This window comes from Oncorhynchus keta, chromosome 7 (genome assembly GCF_023373465.1).
Source record: "Oncorhynchus keta strain PuntledgeMale-10-30-2019 chromosome 7, Oket_V2, whole genome shotgun sequence".
NCBI classification, from domain to species: Eukaryota; Metazoa; Chordata; class Actinopteri; order Salmoniformes; family Salmonidae; genus Oncorhynchus; species Oncorhynchus keta.
In genome coordinates, this window is record NC_068427.1 from 51,182,086 (window position 1) to 51,208,199 (window position 26,114).

Genomic DNA, 26,114 nt, shown 5'->3' on the forward strand with positions numbered 1-26,114 from the left:
CATACTGTTACATTGAACCACATACTGTTATACCACATACTGTTACATTGAACCACATACTGTTATACCACATTGAACCACATACTGTTACATTGAACCACATACTGTTATACAATATTGAACCACATACTGTTACATTGAACCACATACTGTTATACCACATTGAACCACATACTGTTACATTGAACCACATACTGTTACATTGAACCACATACTGTTACATTGAACCACATACTGTTACATTGAACCACATACTGTTATACCATATTGAACCACATACTGTTACATTGAACCACATTCTGTTACATTGAACCACATACTGTTATACCACATTGAACCACATACTGTTACATTGAACCACATACTGTTACATTGAACCACATACTGTTACATTGAACCACATACTGTTACATTGAACCACATACTGTTATACCATATTGAACCACATACTGTTATACCATATTGAACCACATACTGTTATACCATGTTGATCAAACACGTGTCTGATTAGAAATCACATCAGCTCTCGTCATCACATTTATATCTGGAACATTCCTAATTAGATGCCGAAACATGGCCCAGGCTATCCCATCGGGCTGAACAACGCCTCTTATCTGTGACTGTATTCATGATGCAGCACTTCCTCTTATCTGTGACTGTATTCATGATGCAGCACTTCCTCTTATCTGTGACTGTATTCATGATGCACCACTTCCTCTTATCTGTGACTGTATTCATGATGCACCACTTCCTCTTATCTGTGACTGTATTCATGATGCACCACTTCCTCTTATCTGTGACTGTATTCATGATGCAGCACCTCCTCTTATCTGTGACTGTATTCATGATGCAGCACTTCCTCTTATCTGTGACTGTATTCATGATGCACCACTTCCTCTTATCTGTGACTGTATTCATGATGCACCACTTCCTCTTATCTGTGACTGTATTCATGATGCAGCACTTCCTCTTATCTGTGACTGTATTCATGATGCAGCACTTCCTCTTATCTGTGACTGTATTCATGATGCAGCACTTCCTCTTATCTGTGACTGTATTCATGATGCACCACTTCCTCTTATCTGTGACTGTATTCATGATGCACCACTTCCTCTTATCTGTGACTGTATTCATGTATTCATGATGCAGCACTTCCTCTTATCTGTGACTGTATTCATGATGCAGCACTTCCTCTTATCTGTGACTGTATTCCTGATGCACCACTTCCTCTTATCTGTGACTGTATTCATGATGCAGCGCTTCCTCTTATCTGTAACTTTATTCATGATGCAGCACCTCCTCTTATCTGTGACTGTATTCATGATGCAGCACCTCCTCTTATCTGTGACTGTATTCATGATGCAGCACTTCCTCTTATCTGTGACTGTATTCATGATGCAGCACTTCCTCTTATCTGTGACTGTATTCATGATGCAGCACTTCCTCTTATCTGTGACTGTATTCATGATGCAGCACTTCCTCTTATCTGTGACTGTATTCGTGATGCAGCACTTCCTCTTATCTGTGACTGTATTCATGATGCAGCACTTCCTCTTATCTGTGACTGTATTCATGATGCACCACTTCCTCTTATCTGTGACTGTATTCATGATGCAGCGCTTCCTCTTATCTGTAACTTTATTCATGATGCAGCACCTCCTCTTATCTGTGACTGTATTCATGATGCAGCACTTCCTCTTATCTGTGACTGTATTCATGATGCAGCACCTCCTCTTATCTGTGACTGTATTCATGATGCAGCACTTCCTCTTATCTGTGACTGTATTCATGATGCACCACTTCCTCTTATCTGTGACTGTATTCATGATGCAGCGCTTCCTCTTATCTGTAACTTTATTCATGATGCAGCACCTCCTCTTATCTGTGACTGTATTCATGATGCAGCACTTCCTCTTATCTGTGACTGTATTCATGATGCAGCACCTCCTCTTATCTGTGACTGTATTCATGATGCAGCACCTCCTCTTATCTGTGACTGTATTCATGATGCAGCACTTCCTCTTATCTGTGACTGTATTCATGATGCACCACTTCCTCTTATCTGTGACTGTATTCATGATGCAGCGCTTCCTCTTATCTGTAACTTTATTCATGATGCAGCACCTCCTCTTATCTGTGACTGTATTCATGATGCAGCACTTCCTCTTATCTGTGACTGTATTCATGATGCAGCACCTCCTCTTATCTGTGACTGTATTCATGATGCAGCACTTCCTCTTATCTGTGACTGTATTCATGATGCACCACTTCCTCTTATCTGTGACTGTATTCATGATGCAGCGCTTCCTCTTATCTGTAACTTTATTCATGATGCAGCACCTCCTCTTATCTGTGACTGTATTCATGATGCAGCACTTCCTCTTATCTGTGACTGTATTCATGATGCAGCACCTCCTCTTATCTGTGACTGTATTCATGATGCAGCACCTCCTCTTATCTGTGACTGTATTCATGATGCAGCACTTCCTCTTATCTGTGACTGTATTCATGATGCAGCACTTCCTCTTATCTGTGACTGTATTCATGATGCAGCACTTCCTCTTATCTGTGACTGTATTCGTGATGCAGCACTTCCTCTTATCTGTGACTGTATTCATGATGCAGCACTTCCTCTTATCTGTGACTGTATTCATGATGCAGCACTTCCTCTTATCTGTGACTGTATTCATGATGCAGCACTTCCTCTTATCTGTGACTGTATTCATGATGCAGCACTTCCTCTTATCTGTGACTGTATTCATGATGCAGCACTTCCTCTTATCTGTGACTGTATTCATGATGCAGCACTTCCTCTTATCTGTGACTGTATTCATGATGCACCACTTCCTCTTATCTGTGACTGTATTCATGATGCAGCACTTCCTCTTATCTGTGACTGTATTCATGATGCAGCACTTCCTCTTATCTGTGACTGTATTCATGATGCACCACTTCCTCTTATCTGTGACTGTATCCATGATGCATCACCTCCTCTTATCTGTGACTGTATCCATGATGCATCACCTCCTCTTATCTGTGACTGTATCCATGATGCATCACCTCCTCTTATCTGTGACTGTATTCATGATGCAGCACTTCCTCTTATCTGTGACTGTATTCATGATGCACCACTTCCTCTTATCTGTGACTGTATTCATGATGCACCACTTCCTCTTATCTGTGACTGTATTCATGATGCAGCACTTCCTCTTATCTGTGACTGTATTCATGATGCAGCACTTCCTCTTATCTGTGACTGTATTCATGATGTACCACTTCCTCTTATCTGTGACTGTATCCATGATGCATCACCTCCTCTTATCTGTGACTGTATCCATGATGCATCACCTCCTCTTATCTGTGACTGTATTCATGATGCACCACTTCCTCTTATCTGTGACTGTATTCATGATGTACCACTTCCTCTTATCTGTGACTGTATCCATGATGCATCACCTCCTCTTATCTGTGACTGTATCCATGATGCATCACCTCCTCTTATCTGTGACTGTATTCATGATGCACCACTTCCTCTTATCTGTGACTATATTCATGATGCATCACCTCCTCTTATCTGTGACTGTATTCATGATGTACCACTTCCTCAACCATATATGTATGTTTGGTGGGACATTGATAGAGTATTCTCCTAACCCTCAGAAAACTGGACACGTGAATGTTCTTGTAATGTTCCCATGAAACGTGTCTAGGACATTTAATATCTTAAGTTCTGAGAACATAGCAACCACATTCTTGGTAAGTTCTATTTGACCTTAAGGGAATGGTCTCTGGGAAACATTCCTTGCACATCACAGGAACATTCCTATGAGACTCTAAAGGGAATGTTCTCTAAAGTTGTGGGAACGTTTGTTGTTAGCTGGGCAGTCACTCCTGCAAGCCAGTGTCATGATCTCACAGACTACTGCTCACTTGTCAGCCTAAGAGCTGCATTGACCACAGCTATATGAAGGCAGTCAAAGCATTACTGCATTGACAACAGCTATATTTAGGCAGTCAAAGTATTACTGCATTGACAACAGCTACAGTTAGGCAGTCAAAGCATTACTGCATTGACAACAGCTACAGTTAGGCAGTCAAAGTATTACTGCATTGACAACAGCTACAGTTAGGCAGTCAAAGCATTACTGCATTGACAACAGCTACAGTTAGGCAGTCAAAGTATTACTGCATTGACAACAACTACAGTTAGGCAGTCAAAGTATTACTGCATTGACAACAACTACAGTTAGGCAGTCAAAGCATCACCACAAATTCCCTGAATCACTACATGCCTCATCTCAGAGAAGAGCCACACAGAGCACAGCGTGTCTGATAATACCCTGGAATAACAGACCTGCTCAGTAAATATATAGAATTACACATCACTTACCTTGCCAGTAGAAACTACCAGGGCCTCCAACAACCACCCTGTTATTCTGTTGGAGAGAGAGAGAGAGAGAGACAGAGAGAGAGAGAGAGAGAGAGAGAGAGAGAGAGAGAGAGAGAGAGAGAGAGACAGAGAGAGAGAAAGAGAAAGAGAGAGAGAGAGAGAGAGAGAGAGAAAGAGAAAGAGAAAGAGAGAGAGAGAAAGAAAAAAAAGAACAAATCGAAAAAGATAAAACAAAGAAAAACAAATATAAAAAGGAAGAAAGAAAGAGAGAGAGAAATATGTTTATGATGTTATTCTGAAAGAAGAAACCAAGACAATAAGATCTGAAATGGAATCCAAGCATCGGAGAACAATACTTTAGAAAACTGTTTTTAAGTTTACAATTTATTCATTGTATGGAACACTGCAAAGTACGCACCTTGGCAAAGAGGACACAAAACACAATACGCACCTTGGCAAAGAGGACACACAAAACACAATACGCACCTTGACAAAGAGGACACACAAAACACAATACGCACCTTGACAAAGAGGACACACAAAACACAATACGCACCTTGACAAAGAGGACACACAAAACACAATACGCACCTTGACAAAGAGGACACACAAAACACAATACGCACCTTGACAAAGAGGACACACAAAACACAATACGCACCTTGACAAAGAGGACACACAAAACACAATACGCACCTTGACAAAGAGGACACACAAAACACAATACGCACCTTGACAAAGAGGACACACAAAACACAATACGCACCTTGGCAAAGAGGACACAAAACACAATACGCACCTTGGCAAAGAGGACACACAAAACACAATACGCACCTTGACAAAGAGGACACACAAAACACAATACGCACCTTGACAAAGAGGACACACAAAACACAATACGCACCTTGACAAAGAGGACACACAAAACACAATACGCACCTTGACAAAGAGGACACAAAACACAATACGCACCTTGGCAAAGAGGACACAAAACACAACACGCACCTTGACAAAGAGGACACAAAACACAATACGCACCTTGGCAAAGAGGACACAAAACACAATACGCACCTTGACAAAGAGGACACAACACGCACCTTGGCAAAGAGGACACACAAAACACAATACGCACCTTGACAAAGAGGACACAAAACACAATACGCACCTTGGCAAAGAGGACACACAACACAATACGCACCTTGACAAAGAGGACACAACACGCACCTTGGCAAAGAGGACACACAAAACACAATACACACCTTGACAAAGAGGACACAAAACACAATACGCACCTTGACAAAGAGGACACACAACACAATACGCACCTTGACAAAGAGGACACAAAACACAATACGCACCTTGACAAAGAGGACACACAACACAATACGCACCTTGGCAAAGAGGACACACAACACAACACGCACCTTGACAAAGAGGACACACAACACAACACGCACCTTGACAAAGAGGACACAAAACACAATACGCACCTTGACAAAGAGGACACACAACACAATACGCACCTTGACAAAGAGGACACAAAACACAATACGCACCTTGACAAAGAGGACACACAACACAATACGCACCTTGACAAAGAGGACACAAAACACAATACGCACCTTGGCAAAGAGGACACAAAACACAATACGCACCTTGGCAAAGAGGACACAAAACACAATACGCACCTTGGCAAAGAGGCCACACAACACAATACGCACCTTGGCAAAGAGGACACACAAAACACAATACGCACCTTGGCAAAGAGGACACAAAACACAATACGCACCTTGACAAAGAGGACACACAAAACACAATACGCACCTTGACAAAGAGGACACACAAAACACAATACGCACCTTGACAAAGAGGACACACAACACAATACGCACCTTGACAAAGAGGACACAAAACACAATACGCACCTTGACAAAGAGGACACACAAAACACAATACGCACCTTGACAAAGAGGACACACAAAACACAATACGCACCTTGACAAAGAGGACACACAAAACACAATACGCACCTTGACAAAGAGGACACAAAACACAATACGCACCTTGGCAAAGAGGACACACAACACAACACAACACGCACCTTGGCAAAGAGGACACACAACACAACACAACACGCACCTTGGCAAAGAGGACACACAACACAATACGCACCTTGACAAAGAGGACACAAAACACAATACGCACCTTGACAAAGAGGACACACAAAACACAATACGCACCTTGGCAAAGAGGACACAAAACACAATACGCACCTTGGCAAAGAGGACACAAAACACAATACGCACCTTGGCAAAGAGGACACAAAACACAACACGCACCTTGGCAAAGAGGAAACACAAAACACAATACGCACCTTGGCAAAGAGGACACAAAACACAATACGCACCTTGGCAAAGAGGAAACAAAACACAATACGCACCTTGGCAAAGAGGAAACACAAAACACAATACGCACCTTGGCAAAGAGGACACAAAACACAACACGCACCTTGGCAAAGAGGAAACACAACACAATACGCACCTTGACAAAGAGGACACACAACACAATACGCACCTTGACAAAGAGGACACAAAACACAATACGCACCTTGGCAAAGAGGACACAAAACACAATACGCACCTTGGCAAAGAGGACACAAAACACAATACGCACCTTGGCAAAGAGGACAAAACACAATACGCACCTTGACAAAGAGGACACAAAACACAATACGCACCTTGGCAAAGAGGACACAAAACACAATACGCACCTTGGCAAAGAGGACACAAAACACAATACGCACCTTGACAAAGAGGACACAAAACACAATACGCACCTTGGCAAAGAGGACACAAAACACAATACGCACCTTGACAAAGAGGACACACAACACAATACGCACCTTGACAAAGAGGACACAAAACACAATACGCACCTTGGCAAAGAGGACACAAAACACAATACGCACCTTGGCAAAGAGGAAACACAACACAACACGCACCTTGACAAAGTCAATACTGAATCCAGCCTGACAGAAGCCTTGTCCCTCTGGAGAGTTGGCTTCTGTTCAGAGAGTAACAAACACAGAAAGATATAATCATCTCTCAATGGTAAACCAGGTGGGGTTATCTCAATCTGCAGTTATTGATATAAACAGATATAGAGCCAGTTTCCCAGATCTAATCCCAGACTACAATCCACTTTTTAATGAAGAATCTCTAGGCTTTAAATTGCTGGATCGAGAAAAAAAAAAACAATTTTCTCAGTCACTTACTAGATCGACAAGGAGAGTATTCCACAACTTCTTGTCCTTTCTTCAGGAAACATGTTCCAACAGGCTCTCTCTCTGACACACTGTACGTGCTCCACTGGTAGAGAGGAGCACAGGCCTGAGAGAGAGAGACACACAAACACCTCATGAGTCAACGACAGCAAGGCCTCGCAACAGTCAAAGAGACTCGATAGAGAAAATGGGTCTTCTCTCCTTACAGACTGTTCGCTAGCTGGCGCACGCAAGATTTGGTTCTGGATTCCAAGATAAGGACATGGCACTCACCAGGATGTGTTCACCATCTGATCATAAGGTTCTGAGATAAGGACGTGACACACACCAGGTGTTCACAAATTTTAAATACGATAATATACAAACAATACAAAAACAACAATTTGTGTGTGTTAGAGCAGCGTTCCACAAACCCGGTCCTGCCAGAGAATGTAATGTTAATTTCTCTACCATAAGCTGCCTCGAACGTCATTTTAGAGAAATTGAAAGTCAAGCAACCGGCTTCACAACCACAAACATTGTGCATCCACGCCAGCCCAGGACCTCCACATCCAGCTTCATCACCTGCCGGATCGTCTGAGACCAGCCACCAGGATGAAACTGAGGAATATTTCTGTCTGTAATAAAGCCCTTTTGTGGAGAAAAACCACTCCAACACCACTCCAGCCGAAGGTTGGCATTGCGCATGGTGATCTTAAGCTTGTGTGAGGCTGCTCGGCCATGGAAACCCATTTCATGAAGCCCCCGACTAACAGTTCTTAGTAAGTTCGGTAGTGAGTGTTACGACTGAGGACAGACGATTTTTACACGCTTCAGCACTCGCTGGTCCCGTTCTGTGGTCTACCACTTCGCGACTGAGCCATTGTTGCTCCTAGATGCTTCCACTTCACATTAACAGCACTTACAGTTGACCAGGGCAGCTCTAGCAGGGCAGACATTTGATGAACTGACTTGTTGGAAAGGTGGCATCCTATGACGGTGCCACGTTGAAAGTCACTGAGCTCTTCTGTATGGCCGTTCTACTGCCAAGGTTTGTCTATTGCATGGCTGTGTGCTCAATTGCATACACAAGTTAGCAACGAGTGTGGCTGAAATACCCAAATCCACGAATTTGAAGAGCTGTTTACATACTGTACTTTTGTATGTGTGTGTGTGTAATGTTGGGTCGAAGCTACGGACCCTGATGCTTGGCTCTCTCATTCATCCCGGGCTTTTGGGAGGGAAGGTGGACAATGAGCCTGTTGTAGAGGATGTAAGCAATGTTCTCTAAGCAATGTTCTTTCCGCCACTGACACACAGCTTCAGAGAAATCCTTGTTGAGGAAGATGTTGGTTCCTGTCAAATTCTTGGCTCTCTCCAGAACAGCCATCTTGTCCTTAAACCTCAGGAAGTTGACTACTGTCGGCTTGGGTCACCTGGACTAGTGACGGGTTTTCCAGACCTGTGGGCGCGCTCCACCTGAATCTTCCTCTGCAGTTTTTTCAGTGATCATTTTTCTCGTCATACTCTGTCCAGTTCTCATGAGATGGTATTCCTCCTGGATCGTCCCCCTAGATCCGGGTTTCCCTCACCTTGGTTCACGTTGTAGTTTTTTGCCCCCTAGGACTACACAGCTGTTTCAAAATAACCAACTCATCATCAAGCTATGATGATTTGAAATCAGCTGTGTAGTGCTAGGGGGCACAAAACTAAAACGTGCACCCAGGAGGGGCCCCAGGAAACCTGGATCTAGATAGTCTGTTTTCCCAGTCATTTGTAATACTGATTCACAGACAGTACCGATGTCATCTCACGTGGACTTCTAGTTTGTTTCCCTATCGCCATGTCTCCCTGGGAGAACTGCAAACTGCTATTAAAACACTTTTTGTGTTTTAAAAGATCCTTCACCTGTGATAGAGAAACACTGTCCTCGCCATAACTCCCACCTTTGGATTGGGATGCCAGGGTATCAGTGTAGGCTGATGCTGATACTCCACACATTTCCAGGTCGCAGGGCAGATTTAAATATCAATAAACAGCAGGGATTTAGACAATCTGCGGTTCCAGCCACAAGGGATAACCGCACCGCGGGCCGTGTTCAAGCTGTCAAGGAAAACTTGCTAGTTTGATAACTAGGTAACAGCTACGCCAAGCAGCTCTTAAAACGTTTTGTTAGCAAGATCCCTGGATAGATATCCACGTCGCGGGATCCAAATTCAAAAAGGCAAGTAAGCAAACCTTTTCAATATAACTCTATAATATAATATAATATATATAATAATATAACTCTTTAATATAATATAATATAATATCTATAATAATATAACTCTTTAATATAATATAATATAATATCTATAATAATATAACTCTTTAATATAATATAATATAATATCTATAATAATATAACTCTTTAATATAATATAATATAATATCTATAATAATATAACTCTATAATATAATATAATATAATATAATATCTATAATAATATAACTCTATAATATAATATAATATAATATCTATAATAATATAACTCTTTAATATAATATAATATCTATAATAATATAACTCTATAATATAATATAATATAATATCTATAATAATATAACTCTTTAATATAATATAATATAATATAATATAATATCTATAATAATATAACTCTTTTTCAGAGACTTTCAAAACAACAAAACGGACATCATTCAACACATTGAACCATGGAGATTTTTATTTTATTTTTTTATTTTTTTTTACCTTTATTTAACCAGGCAAGTCAGTTAAGAACATATTCTTATTTTCAATGACGGCCTGGGAACAGGACTGCCTGTTCAGGGGCAGAATGACAGATTTGTACCTTGTCAGCTCCGGGGTTTTAACTCGCAACCTTCCGGTTACTAGTCCAACGCTCTAACCACTAGGCTACGCTGCCGCCCCATAAGGACATGAGGTCCCTTTCTCCCCCCCCCCTATTGTGTTATTGACTGTACTCTTGTTTATTCCATGTGTAACTCTGTTTGTGTTGCACTGCTATGCTTTATCTTGGTCCAGGTCGCAGCTGTAAATGAGAACATGTTCTCAACTGGCCTACCTGGTTAAATAAAAGGTGAAATAAAAAATAAAAAAAATGTTTTAAAAATGACACTCACCAGGATGTGCTCACCATGTGCCCGTACCGTGGCTCCAAACCACTGGTTGGACTTAAATTCCATCTGGAGCCCCTCGTTATTCTTACGATCATCTGTGAGGGAGAAATCATTGTGGTTTTAATGAAGAAACACCATCACTTTAAAGGGTTTCTGCATGAAATAACCTCTACTCTGTGTTGTTTTCATTACGGCACACCAAACAAAAAAATATATATATTTTTAAATGTGCCCCCGTTAAACAAGCATTTATTCTTGTCAAGTCAAGGTACTCCTTTCCCTGTTTCAGTCCCTTTTTCTTCCATTTGCTGCCTAATGAACATGACCCAGTGTAGGCTGAAAAGCCAACGTATCTCCACCTCCTGTCAAAAGGAACAGCAACATGTACAACCAGTAAAGTAAGAGAATGTTATTCAACATTCTGTCTTGTAGAGACTATTGTCTTTTTTTTTTTTTACAGCTACTTCGTTCGGAATGCTAATAATGGATTTACCATGGTAACCAATAAAGGAATAAAGGTGGAATCACATGACACAAGTTCCGACGCCTGCCACATGGGGCTACAGTCCATTACGGAATACAAAGGAAGACCCAACCATGATCTGCCCAACGATGCCATACGAACTCAAAACATTTTATCCATGTTTCAACAAGAAACAACACAGAACCATGCATGAGGGCCCCTGCTGACCTAGAGGACTGGGTGATCTCGCTATCCGAGGCCGACCTCAGTAAGGTTTTTAATCAGGTCAACACTCGTAAAAGCCTCATGGCCGGACGGTATTTCAGGGTGTGTTTTCAGAGCATGCTCAGAACAGCTGGTAGATATATACACAGTCATTTCCAACCTCTCCTTGTCCCAGTCTGTAATCCCCTCATCTCAAGATGACCACCATCATTCCTGTTCCTAAGAACTCTAAGGCTTCATGCCACAATGACTACCACCCTGTAGCACTCACATCTGTAATCATGAAGTGCTTTGAGAGGCTGGTTATGGCACACATCAACTCCAGCATCCCAGACACCATTGAGACCCACTCTAATTTGAATACCGCCCCAACAGATTCATAGATGACGCACTCTCATTTGCACTCAACACTGCCCTCGCCCACCTAGATAAGAGGAGTGCTGTTCATTGACTACAGCTCAGCGTTCAACACCATTGTCCCCTCCAAGATTGTCACCAAGCTTAGGACTCTGGATCTGAACCTCTCCCTCTGCTACTGGATCCTGGACTTCCTGACGGGCCAACCCCAGGTGGTGAGGGGTAGGCAAAGAGCTGATGGTGGACAATAGGAAACGGTGGGCGAGCACACCCACATCCACAGGGCTGTAGTGGAGCTTCAAGTTCCTCGGTGTCCAAATCACTAAAGGCTTAAAATGGTCCAAACACAGACACACAGCCGAAAAGAAGGTACGACACTGCCTCTTCCCCCTCAGGAGGTGGAAAAGGTACGACACTGCCTCATCCCCCTCAGGAGGTGGAAAAGGTACGACACTGCCTCATCCCCCTCAGGAGGTGGAAAAGGCACGACACTGCCTCATCCCCCTCAGGAGGTGGAAAAGGCACGACACTGCCTCATCCCCCTCAGGAGGTGGAAAAGGTACGACACTGCCTCATCCCCCTCAGGAGGTGGAAAAGGCACGACACTGCCTCATCCCCCTCAGGAGGTGGAAAAGGTATGACACTGCCTCTTCCCCCTCAGGAGGTGGAAAAGGTACGACACTGCCTCATCCCCCTCAGGAGGTGGAAAAGGTACGACACTGCCTCATCCCCCTCAGGAGGTGGAAAAGGTACGACACTGCCTCTTCCCCCTCAGGAGGTGGAAAAGGTACGACACTGCCTCTTCCCCCTCAGGAGGTGGAAAAGGTACGACACTGCCTCATCCCCCTCAGGAGGTGGAAAAGGTACGACACTGCCTCATCCCCCTCAGGAGGTGGAAAAGGTACGACACTGCCTCATCCCCCTCAGGAGGTGGAAAAGGCACGACACTGCCTCATCCCCCTCAGGAGGTGGAAAAGGCACGACACTGCCTCATCCCCCTCAGGAGGTGGAAAAAGTACGACACTGCCTCATCCCCCTCAGGAGGTGGAAAAGGTACGACACTGCCTCATCCCCCTCAGGAGGTGGAAAAGGTACGACACTGCCTCATCCCCCTCAGGAGGTGGAAAAGGCACGACACTGCCTCATCCCCCTCAGGAGGTGGAAAAGGTACGACACTGCCTCATCCCCCTCAGGAGGTGGAAAAAGCACGACACTGCCTCATCCCCCTCAGGAGGTGGAAAAAGGTTTGGCATGGGCCCTCAAATCCTGAAAAGTTTCTACAGCTGTACCTTTGAAAGCATATTGACTGTCGCACGGCAAGGGGTACCGGTGCATCAAGTCTGACACCAACAGGCTCTTGAACAGCTTCTATCCCCCAAGCAATACGACTGAAAAATAACTAACAAAATAGGACCGAGTTCACCTTGTATTTTTATTTACCTTTTATTTCAGTATTTTGAACTGTCTATGCACACACACACACACACACACACACACACACACACACACACACACACACACACACACCTCCATCACTCCAGTATCCCTGCACATTGTTAATATGGTACTGACCCTGTATATAGTAACCTTACCCCTATACATATCTACCTCCTACTGACCCTGTATATAGTCACCTTCCCCCAGTACATATCTACCTCCTACTGACCCTGTATAGTCACCTTCCCCCAGTACATATCTACCTCCTACTGACCCTGTATATAGTCTCCTTCCCCCTATACATATGTACCTCCATCACTCCAGTTTCCCTGTCTCATTCCCCCTATACATATCTACCTCCATAACTCCAGTATCCCTGTACATTGTTAATATGGTACTGACCCTGTATATAGTATACTTAGTGTATTTCATATTTCTTATTCTTATTTTTCATGTTTTTTTCTAGTAATATATTGATATGCAAGAAAGGCTTTTCACTGTACTTGTCTATGTGACAGTAAAAGTTTAAACAGTCTGACGTTTAGGCAAGACACCGACAGACCACAGCCGAATGGACAGGTTGATGGTTTCCTGAAGGGAGCAGCAGTTTTAAATCAGAGCCTGGAGATTAAACTATATTTTCCCAAGAGGAAATGACTCACAACCAACACCCGTTAATACCCCCCCCTGTCTAGCCAATGCAATCTCTGACACACATGTTACTCAATGAGGAGGGACATACATGAGGCAATGTTTTCCCTAGTGTGGTAGAGTTGGTTGTGTTTCCACTTGCCACTGCAGAAACACAGTGCATTCAGGAAATATTCAGACCCTTTGGCATTTTTTTCTCTGACAAAAAAAAAGTACATTACAGCCTTATTCTAAAATGTATTAAATAAAAATGTTTTCCTCAATCTACACACAATACTCCATCAAGATGAAGCAAAAAAACAGCTTTTTAGAAATGTTTGCTCATTTATTAGAAATAATAAAACAGAAATACATTATTTACATCAGTATTCAAAACCTTTGCTATGAGACTTGAAATTGAGCTCAAGTACATCCTGTTTCCATTGATCATCCTTCAGATGGTTCTACATCTTGATTGGAGTCCACCTGTGGTAAATTCAATTGATTGGACATGGTTTGGAAAGGCACACACCTGTCTATATAAAAAGGTCCCAAAGTTGACAGTGCATGTCAGAGTAAAAACCAAGACATGAGGTCGAAGGAATTGTCCCTAGCGCTCCGAGACGGGATTGTGTCGAGGCACAGCCGGCCACCACCAGGAGACCCATGAGGCGGCGTGCAATTGGCCCATCTGGATTAGGGGAGGGTTTGGTCGGCCCGGGATGTCCTTGTCCCAGGCTGCACGCTGACTTCTGTCGCCAGTTGTACGGTGTTTCCTCCGACACATTGGTGCGGCTGGCTTCCGGGTTAAGCGAGCAGTGTGTGAAGAAGCAGTGCGGCTTGGCGGGGTCGTGTTTTGGAAGACGCGTGGCTCTCGACCTTCGACCTCTCCCGAATCCGTACGGGAGTTGCAGCGATGGGACAAGACTGTACTACCAAATGGATATCACGGAATTTGGGAGAAAAAGGGGTAAAAAATATATATAATTATAACATTTTTGGGGTGTTATGTCATTGGCTACCCTTTCAGATAGGAAGAGATAGTGAACATCAATACTTCCCAGTCTGATATTTACATGAAAGCACCAGGTTTTGTTCTCTGCGTCCCAGCACCGCCTGGTCACTGGCCCCAAGCACCGCCTGGTCACTGGCCCCAAGCACCGCCTGGTCACTAGCCCAAAGCACCGCCTGGTCACTAGCCCAAAGCACCGCCTGGTCACTGGCCAGATATTTCTATCTACACTATGACACTTGAATTATATTTAATTGACACGTGTTGTTAGCGTGTTGTTAGTGTGTTGTTAGCGTGTCTGCTCTTAGCAGACACTGTTGTATTGTGGTTTACTTTCAGAGACCAGATGGTTTATTTATTGGGGGAAAAAAAGCTTGGTTTCTTCATCTCAATACAAAGTGTTTCAATGCATTCTATTTGAAGTCACGTGCTGACAACGTACCCAGAGCTGTGTGACAACGTACCCAGAGCTGTGTGACAACGTACCCAGAGCTGTGTGACAACGTACCCAGAGCTGTGTGACAACGTACCCAGAGCTGTGTGACAACGTACCCAGAGCTGTGTGACAACGTAGCCAGAGCTGTGTGACAACGTACCCAGAGCTGTGTGACAACGTACCCAGAGCTGTGTGACAACGTAGCCAGAGCTGTGTGACAACGTAGCCAGAGCTGTGTGACAACGTAGCCAGAGCTGTGTGACAACGTACCCAGAGCTGTGTGACAACGTACCCAGAGCTGTGTGACAACGTACCCAGAGCTGTGTGACAACGTACCCAGAGCTGTGTGACAACGTAGCCAGAGCTGTGTGACAACGTAGCCAGAGCTGTGTGACAACGTAGCCAGAGCTGTGTGACAACGTACCCAGAGCTGTGTGACAACGTACCCAGAGCTGTGTGACAACGTACCCATAGCTGTGTGACAACGTACCCAGAGCTGTGTGACAACGTACCCAGAGCTGTGTGACAACGTACCCAGAGCTGTGTGACAACGTAGCCAGAGCTGTGTGACAACGTACCCAGAGCTGTGTGACAACGTACCCAGAGCTGTGTGACAACGTAGCCAGAGCTGTGTGACAACGTACCCAGAGCTGTGTGACAACGCACCCGAAGAGCTGTGTGACAACGCACCCGAAGAGCTGTGTGTCACAGACTGGCTTCTACTGGTGGTGTAGTTCAAATCTAAATGAATTCACAAAGACATCATAGAATCAACTTTCATTTTATTAACAAGATTACAAATCTACATTTTAGTACAAAGTACTTTGGTTCACAGTGAAGAACTGCATCCATCATGGTGAGCAGTGGAAAACAAAGGCCTGTTCTGATTAGCTGGCCTTGGGCTGAGTTGTCCTCTTCTAACCATGTCTTCCTGCCATGGTACACATCCAGGGGGGAGAGGAAGAAGGTCCCTGGACTTATTTCTTGTTTTGCTTGCAAGCTGTGTCACCCTGGCACGAGAGAGAGTCTCCCTGGCTCTTGGAGATGGTTGTCCCCTGCCACAAACCCTCCTCCACTCTCCAGGTTGGTAGCTGCCAGTGTTAGCAAAAGCGGGAGAGGCACGTAGTAATCTTGCGTTTGGTTCATGAACTTCATCCGTGGAGGACTGGTAGTTGTGGAGGGCCACACAGGTCTTCACAACGTCATTAAAGCCTTTTTTAGCAGTGGTACACACGATTGACCGAATAAGAATCCTCATCCTTGCAGTCGTGGTGCTCAATGCATTTTCTATGACTCCCTGACAACGAGAGTGGCGGTAGTTGTAGGTACGCCCAGCTTCCTGTGAATGAGAGGTGACAAGATTAATATATGTCAGATATAAAATATAAACCTATTTTTAGTCAAATTATTTTTTACCCCATAATGACATCACAATACTCCATAATGACATCACAATACCCCATAATGACATCACAATACCCCATAATGACATCACAATACCCCATAATGACAAAGTGAAAACATGTTTGTTGAAATGTTTGCAAATTTATTGAAAACGAGATACAGAAACATCTAAGTCTCTAAGGGTGATCTAAGGGTGATTAGAGCTGTGAATCTTACTGGGTAAGTCTCTAGGGGTGATTACTGTTGTGAATCTTACTGGGTAAGTCTCTAGGGGTGATTACTGTTGTGAATCTTACTGGGTAAGTCTCTAAGGGTGATTACAGCTGTGAGTCTTACTGGGTAAGTCTCTAAGGGTGATTACTGTTGTGAATCTTACTGGGTAAGTCTCTAAGGGTGATTACAGCTGTGAATCTTACTGGGTAAGTCTCTAAGAATGATTACTGTTGTGAGTCTTACTGGGTAAGTCTCTAAGAATGATTACTGTTGTGAGTCTTACTGGGTAAGTCTAAGGGTGATTACTGTTGTGAGTCTTACTGGGTAAGTCTCTAAGGGTGATTACTGTTGTGAATCTTACTGGGTAAGTCTCTAGGGGTGATTACTGTTGTGAATCTTACTGGGTAAGTCTCTAGGGGTGATTACTGTTGTGAATCTTACTGGGTAAGTCTCTAGGGGTGATTACTGTTGTGAATCTTACTGGGTAAGTCTCTAAGGGTGATTACAGCTGTGAGTCTTACTGGGTAAGTCTCTAAGGGTGATTACTGTTGTGAATCTTACTGGGTAAGTCTCTAAGGGTGATTACAGCTGTGAATCTTACTGGGTAAGTCTCTAAGAATGATTACTGTTGTGAGTCTTACTGGGTAAGTCTCTAAGAGTGATTACTGTTGTGAGTCTTACTGGGTAAGTCTCTAAGGGTGATTACTGTTGTGAGTCTTTCTGGGTTAGTCTCTAAGAGATTTCCACACCTGGATTGTGCAACATTTTCCCATTATTATTTTCCAAATGCTTCAAGCTCTGTCAAATTGGTTATTGATTATTGCTAGACAACCATTTTCAGGTCTTGCCATAGATTTTCAAGTAGATTTATGTCAAAACTGTAACTTTGACATTATGGGGTATTGTGTGTAGATCAGTGACGCAATCTCAATTTAAATCAGGCTGTAAAAAGTCAAGGGGTGTGAATAATTTATGAAGGCACTGTGGATGTGTATGCAGTATCAAGGGAAATTAGAAACAGGGGAAGTTCAACCGATTCCAGCATTGTATTATCAACGTACCTGGATAAGGGTGCATCCGGATTTGATGTCAGGGGAAAACCGCATCTCTCAGGACAACATGGACTTGGTGTTGTGGTACCTGGCAGGACAGCTGGAGGCGGAAAAATCTAGAATCTTCTGCAGCAGTTTGGAACCAAAATAACTGTTAAAACAGTCCTCCAGCACCCTCTAGACCGTATGTCCTTATATCCATCCTCCGTATCTTGCCTATTATAAATGTTTTGCTAGGTAAAGCATATCTAGTAGGGGGGTTATGACTAACTAAATCAGATGGGGGGTTATGACTAACTAAATCAGATGGGGGGGGTTATGACTAACTAAATCAGATGGGGGTTATGACTAACTAAATCAGATGGGGGTTATGACTAACTAAATCAGATGGGGGGGGTTATGACTAACTAAATCAGATGGGGGGGTTATGACTAACTAAATCAGATGGGGGTTATGACTAACTAAATCAGATGGGGGGTTATGACTAACTAAATCAGATGGGGGGTTATGACTAACTAAATCAGATGGGGTGGGGGGTTATGACATTCTTGTGTATTTTAGATTTTCACAGTATTTTAGTTTGTATTTCAGTGTTGTTTTTAAAAACTTTTGTTCACAAAGAGGATCTGATTTTAAAAAAACATCCCAGTTTTTTTTCTTTCTTCAAAATTTCACAATATGATGCATTCATTATATGCTGCAAAACGCATCATGATTCTGTGAAACATCTGCCGCCTCTACATGGGCGAGGCAAGCGAGACAATGGTTAACGGCGTCTATAACGTTGGTCTTAATATGTTGATGTGGAAATGATCCATCTTTATCGCAAAACACAAAACACCTGATATGACAAAACCAATGTAAACGCCCGTTGAAATATTCTGTCAGCTGCAATGTTGCACATTTGCTGGTAACGAAATACCACTGGTGCTTGTTCAGGCAGAGTTGGAGTGGTTTCCTGCCTGGTGCCTACAGGGCTAATGATGTGGAGGGTGACCTCAGACCGAGGAACGTGCTGAGACACCAGGGAGAGAAGAAAACACCCGGTTGTTGCAACAAGTTGAACCTTCCATAGTCTCACATCACAGACTATTACTAAAAATGGGAACTGAACACCAAATCAAGTAGACCAGATTAGGTTGTGAGTGCAGAGATTATAGTTAGTTTATATGCCTTAACGGTTAAGGACAAGAATATGGTGAAGGAGCCTATGAATACATTGTTTCATGATAATCACAGCCTTTATAAATTAGACATTGTTTCATTATAATCACAGCCTTTATAAATTAGATATTGTTTCATTATAATCACAGCCTTTATAAATTAGATATTGTTTCATGATAATCACAGCCTTTATAAATTAGATATTGTTTCGTTATAATCACAGCCTTTATAAATTAGATATTGTTTCGTTATAATCACAGCCTTTATAAATTAGATATTGTTTCATGATAATCACAGCCTTTATAAATTAGACATTGTTTCATTATAATCACAGCCTTTATAAATTAGATATTGTTTCATTATAATCACAGCCTTTATAAATTACACATTGTTTCATGATAATCACAGCCTTTATAAATTACACATTGTTTCATTATAATCACAGCCTTTATAAATTACACATTGTTTCATGATAATCACAGCCTTTATAAATTAGATATTGTTTCGTTATAATCACAGCCTTTATAAATTAGATATTGTTTCGTTATAATCACAGCCTTTATAAATTAGATATTGTTTCATTATAATCACAGCCTTTATAAATTAGATATTGTTTCGTTATAATCACAGCCTTTATAAATTAGATATTGTTTCATGATAATCACAGCCTTTATAAATTAGATATTGTTTCATGATAATCACAGCCTTTATAAATTAGATATTGTTTCGTTATAATCACAGCCTTTATAAATTAGATATTGTTTCATGATAATCACAGCCTTTATAAATTAGACATTGTTTCATGATAATCACAGCCTTTATAAATTAGATATTGTTTCATGATAATCACAGGCTTTAAATCGTAGATATTGTTTCATGATACTAGAAATAAAGTCCATTCCATAGTGGCACGCAGGATTAAATTACTTGGTGATTGTACAGGGAATGATTACGCCTACTGATTCAGTTCAACTTTTAATTTCAAATAACTTCAGAGAATGGAATGTGGTATTCATTGTTATACTACATTGGAACCAAATGCATTGTGTGAAGGTATGTGCAGACAGAATGAGAGAGAGAGTTGCATTCTGACATATTTGGGAGGATACTAACCTTCAGAGCATACCATCTAGCCAACCACAAAGCTCTGTTCTTGTGTAACCCTGAGTAGAGAAACAGTCTTAGGAACAACAACTAACCCTCCTGGCTAGCCCTACAGCAAAACACAGGCTAAAAACACATAGGAACAAGTCCTACAGCAAAACACTAACCCTCCTGGCTAAGCCCTACAGCAAAACACATAACCCTCCTGGATCAAAAACATAACCCTCCTGGCTAGAACAACTAACCCTCCCTACAGCAAAACACATAGGAACAACTAACCCTCCTGGCTAAGTAGCCCTACAGCAAAACACATAGGAACATACAGCAAAACACTAACCCTCCTGGCTAGCCCTACAGCAAAACACAAAACACATAGGAACAACAACTAACCCTCCTGGCTAGCCCTACAGCAAAACACATAGGAACAACTAACCTCCTGGCTAGCCCTACAGCAAAACACATAGGAACATCTAACCCTCCTGGCTAGCCCTACACGCAAAACACATAGGAAACAACTAACCCTCCTGGCTAGCCCTACAGCAAAACACATAGGAACAACTAACCCTCCTGGCTAGCCCTACAGCAAAACACATAGGAACAACTAACCCTCCTGGCTAGCCCTACAGCAAAACACATAGGAAACTAACCCTCCTGGCTAGCCCTACAGCAAAACACATAGGAACAACTAACCCTCCTGGCTAGCCCTACAGCAAAACACATAGGAACAACTAACCCTCCTGGCTAGCCCTACAGCAAAACACATAGGAACAACTAACCCTCCTGGCTAGCCCTACAGCAAAACACAAAACTAACAGCCCTACAGGAACAACTAACCCTCCTGGCTAGCCCTACAGCAAAACACATAGGAACAACTAACCCTCCTGGCTAGCCCTACAGCAAAACACATAGGAACAACTAACCCTCCTGGCTAGCCCTACAGCAAAACACATAGGAACACTAAGGAACAACTAACCCTCCTGGCTAGCAAAACACATAGGAACAACTAACCCTCCTGGCTAGCCCTACAGCAAAACACATAGGAACAACTAACCCTCCTGGCTAGCCCTACAGCAAAACACATAGGAACAACTAACCCTCCTGGCTAGCCCTACAGCAAAACACATAGGAACAACTAACCCTCCTGGCTAGCCCTACAGCAAAACACATAGGAACAACTAACCCTCCTGGCTAGCCCTACAGCAAAACACATAGGAACAACTAACCCTCCTGGCTAGCCCTACAGCAAAACACATAGGAACATCTAACCCTCCTGGCTAGCCCTACAGCAAAACACATAGGAACAACTAACCCTCCTGGCTAGCCCTACAGCAAAACACATAGGAACAACTAACCCTCCTGGCTAGCCCTACAGCAAAACACATAGGAACAAATAACCCTACAGCAAAACCTGGCTAAGCCCTACAGCAAAACACAAAACACTAATAGGCAAAAACATAGGAACAACTAACCCTCCTGGCTAGCCCTACAGCAAAACACATAGGAACATAACCCTCCTGGCTAGCCCTACAGCAAAACACATAGGAACAACTAACCCTCCTGGCTAGCCCTACAGCAAAACACATAGGAACAACTAACCCTCCTGGCTAGCCCTACAGCAAAACACAAAACACATAGGAACAACTAACCCTCCTGGCTAGCCCTACAGCAAAACACATAGGAACAACTAACCCTCCTGGCTAGCCCTACAGCAAAACACATAGGAACAACTAAAGCAAAACACATAGGAACTCTAACCCTCCTGGCTAGCCCTACAGCAAAACACATAGGAACAACTAACCCTCCTGCCCTACAGCAAAACACATAGGAACCTAACCCTCCTGGCAGCAAAACACAGCCCTACAGCAAAACACAGGCAAAAACAACTAACCCTCCTGGCTAGCCCTACACAGCAAAACACATAGGAACAACTAACCCTCCTGGCTAGCCCTACAGCAAAACACAAAACACATAGGAACAACTAACCCTCCTGGCTAGCCCTACAGCAAAACACATAGGAACATCTAACCCTCCTGGCTAGCCCTACAGCAAAACACATAGGAACATCTAACCCTCCTGGCTAGCCCTACAGCAAAACACATAGGAACAACTAACCCTCCTGGCCTAAATCAAAACTCCTCAATGTTATGTACTAAAGCAACAGTCTTAAGAACAACAACTCAGCTCCTCCTTAACCTTGACTCACACAACAGTCCCAACACCCCCACACCTCTTCTACACAACAGTCCCCTTCTACAGCTCTGACTACACCTGGACAAACATCACATCCACCCATGGGCCATCTACAAGTATAGTTAATTATGAGACTCTAGTCTGCTGGAAATCTGTCAGTTTAGTCTGTCTAAATCATTGGGAGTGATTTATTTTTATTTTATCGAACCCTTATTTTACCAGGTAAGTTGACTGAGAACATATTCTCATTTACAGCAACGACCTGGGGAATAGTTACAGGGCAGAGGAGGGGGATGAATGAGCCAATTGTAAACTGGGGATTATTAGGTGACCGTGATGGTTTGAGGGACAGCTTGGGAATTTAGCCAGGACACCGGGGAACACCCCGACTCTTACGATAAGTACCTTGGGATCTTTAGTGACCACAGAGAGTCAGGATACCTGTTTAATGTCCCATCCAAAAGACAGCACCCTACACAGGGCAGTGTCCCCAATCACAACCCTGGGGTATTGGGATATTTTTTTTAGACCAGAGGCAAGAGTGCCTCCTATTGGCCCTCCATCACCACTTCCAACAGCATCTGGTCTCCCATCCAGGGACCAACCAGGACCAGCCCTGCTTAGCCTCAGAGGAAAGCCAGCAGTGGGATGTAGGGTGGGTATGCAGCTGTAATTAGAGACTGCTCTCAATTTGTTTAGACTTTCCTTGTTCTGTTTTTTTTTTTTTTAGGTTTGCCTGTCCACCATGAGTAGACTGACAGAGCTGGGAAAACAAGGACTGACTGGGACAGTTCAAGAAATAACAGAGGGCCAGAGGAAGACTTCCAGACCACGTGGTAAGACAGCTAGTTCGGTAATGGCCATGTGGGAGAAAACCGCCCTGAGCACACACACTAACTAATTACAGTAATTTCCCCCCTGGCCCGAGGCTGCCCGGACAAAAACGCTAATCTAGACCACTGGCTGAGGCAGTCTCCCCTCACAGTCTGCAGAAACACTCACCTAGACCACTGACTGAGGCAGTCTCCCCTCACAGTCTGCAGAAACACTCACCTAGACCACTGACTGAGGCAGCCTCCCCTCACAGTCTGCAGAAACACTCACCTAGACCACTGACTGAGGCAGCCTCCCCTCACAGTCTGCAGAAACACTCACCTAGACCACTGACTGAGGCAGCCTCCCCTCACAGTCTGCAGAAACACTCACCTAGACCACTGACTGAGGCAGCCTCCCCTCACAGTCTGCAGAGACACTCACCTAGACCACTGACTGAGGCAGCCTCCCCACAGTCTGCAGAAACACTCACCTAGACCACTGACTGAGGCAGCCTCCCCACAGTCTGCAGAAACACCCATTGTGGCCATGTCGTCACTTACCCCGTATAATTACGAGGCCAGGTCACTAAGGCACTGACTGGCAAACCATCAGAAATGGCAGCAACGGTAGGAATAATATGGGGGGGACATTACATGGAAATATATTCGCATGTAGCTTTGAACCTGTTTCCAAGTCACACAGACTAGTGTGGTACAGACTAGTGTGGTTCAGACTCCCCCAACAGACTAGTGTGGTACAGACTAGTGTGGTTCAGACTCCCCCAACAGACTAGTGTGGTACAGACTAGTGTGGTACAGACTTCCCCAACAGACTAGTGTGGGACTCCCCAACAGACTTCCCCAACAGACTAGTGTGGGTCAGACTTCCCCAACAGACTAGTGTGGGTCAGACTTCCCCAACAGACTAGTGTGGTCAGACTTCCCCAACAGACTAGTGTGGTACAGACTAGTGTGGTTCCCCAACAGACAGACTCCCCCAACAGACTAGTGTGGTACAGACTCCCCCAACAGACTAGTGTGGTCCCCAACAGACTACAGACCCCAACAGACTAGTGTGGTACAGACTCCCCCAACAGACTAGTGTGGTACAGACTCCCCAACAGACTAGTGTGGTACAGACTCCCCCAACAGACTAGTGTGGTTCAGACTTCCCCAACAGACTAGTGTGGTTCAGACTCCCCAACAGACTAGTGTGGTTCAGACTTCCCCAAACAGACTAGTGTGGTACAGACTTCCCCAAACAGACTAGTGTGGTACAGACTCCCCCAACAGACTAGTGTGGTTCAGACTTCCCCAAACAGACTAGTGTGGTGACTCCCCAACAGGTTCAGACTCCCCAAACAGACTAGTGTGGTTCAGACTCCCCAAACAGACTAGTGTGGTACAGACTCCCCCAACAGACTAGTGTGGTACAGACTCCCCAACAGACTAGTGTGGTACAGACTCCCCCGACATACTAGTGTTTTACAGACTAGTGTGGTACAGACTCACCCAACAGACTAGTGTGGTTCAGACTCCCCCAAGTGTGGGTCAGACTAGTGTGGTTCAGACTCCCCCAACAGACTAGTGTGGTTGACTCCCCCAACAGACTAGTGTGGTTGACTGACCCCCAACAGACTAGTGTGGTTCATACTCCCCAACAGACTAGTGTGGTAGACGAGTGTGGTACAGACGAGTGTGGTACAGACTCCCCCAACAGACTAGTGTGGTTCAGACTCCCCCAACAGACTAGTGTGGTACAGACAGACGAGTGCGGTACAGACAAGTGTGGTACAGACTCCCCCAACAGACTAGTGTGGGTCAGACTCCCCCAACAGACTAGTGTGGGTCAGACTCCCCCAACAGACTAGTGTGGGTCAGACTCCCCCAACAGACTAGTGTGGGTCAGACTCCCCCAACAGACTAGTGTGGGTCAGACTCCCCCAACAGACTAGTGTGGGTCAGACTCCCCCAACAGACTAGTGTGGGTCAGACTCCCCCAACAGACTAGTGTGGGTCAGACTCCCCCAACAGACTAGTGTGGGTCAGACTCCCCCAACAGACTAGTGTGGGTCAGACTCCCCCAACAGACTAGTGTGGGTCAGACTCCCCCAACAGACTAGTGTGGGTCAGACTCACCCAACAGACTAGTGTGGGTCAGACTCCCCCAACAGACTAGTGTGGGTCAGACTCCCCCAACAGACTAGTGTGGGTCAGACTTTAATACTCATTTGGCTCCTGGAACTCAATTAGTCTGTTGTCAGTCTATATGAGGAAAAATATGTTGTTCTGAAGTTGCCTATTAATCACAATAAACAAACCAATGTAACTTCCATTGATTAACCAAATGTAATTTCTTATTGATTAACCAAATTAACTTGTATTGATTAACCAAATTAACTTGTATTGATAGAGAACGGTGTAAATAGTTCAGGAGGTAGAGAGGGAGGTCATTGGTTTGGATTGGGACTTGGAGCCCAGAGAGAGAGGGAGGTCATTGGTTTGGATGGGGAGGGAGGTCATTGGTTTGGATGGGGACTTGGAGCCCAGAGAGAGAGGGAGGTCATTGGTTTGGATGGGGAGGGAGGTCATTGGTTTGGATGGGGGGACTTGGAGCCCAGAGAGAGAGGGAGGTCATTGGTTTGGATGGGGAGGGAGGTCATTGGTTTGGATGGGGACTTGGAGCCCAGAGAGAGAGGGAGGTCATTGGTTTGGATGGGGACTTGGAGCCCAGAGAGAGAGGGAGGTCATTGGTTTGGATGGGGAGGGAGGTCATTGGTTTGGATGGGGACTTGGAGCCCAGAGAGAGAGGGAGGTCATTG

The 26,114-nt window shown here is 44.0% G+C and overlaps 1 protein-coding gene and 1 long non-coding RNA gene across 36 annotated transcripts in view; both read right to left on the reverse strand.

The window, feature by feature from the left end:
* LOC118374512 (integrin alpha-V-like) overlaps positions 1 to 26,114 on the reverse strand; it is an 88,184-nt gene that overhangs the window by 58,217 nt on the left and 3,853 nt on the right. For all 34 annotated transcript variants that reach the window (XR_008140358.1, XR_008140353.1, XR_008140345.1 and 31 more), the window contains exons 3-6: positions 10,794 to 10,885; positions 7,665 to 7,779; positions 7,392 to 7,453; positions 4,391 to 4,436 (exon numbers count right to left, since the gene is read on the reverse strand). Coding sequence is in view for 1 of the 34 variants with exons in the window: in XM_052523157.1 (XP_052379117.1) it covers positions 4,391 to 4,436; positions 7,392 to 7,453; positions 7,665 to 7,779; positions 10,794 to 10,885 (315 nt within the window). In the remaining 33 variants the exon portion in view is untranslated. The remainder of the gene's footprint in view (positions 1 to 4,390; positions 4,437 to 7,391; positions 7,454 to 7,664; positions 7,780 to 10,793; positions 10,886 to 26,114) is intronic.
* Positions 5,033 to 6,439, reverse strand: LOC127931206 (uncharacterized). 2 transcript variants are annotated; one of them, XR_008140369.1, is made up of 3 exons: positions 6,316 to 6,439; positions 6,180 to 6,249; positions 5,033 to 5,156 (listed from the first exon to the last, which is right to left on the reverse strand). It is a non-coding gene; the product is annotated as an uncharacterized LOC127931206 (long non-coding RNA). The 2 variants fall into 2 exon arrangements; XR_008140370.1 differs by lacking the exon at positions 5,033 to 5,156 and adding an exon at positions 5,206 to 5,329.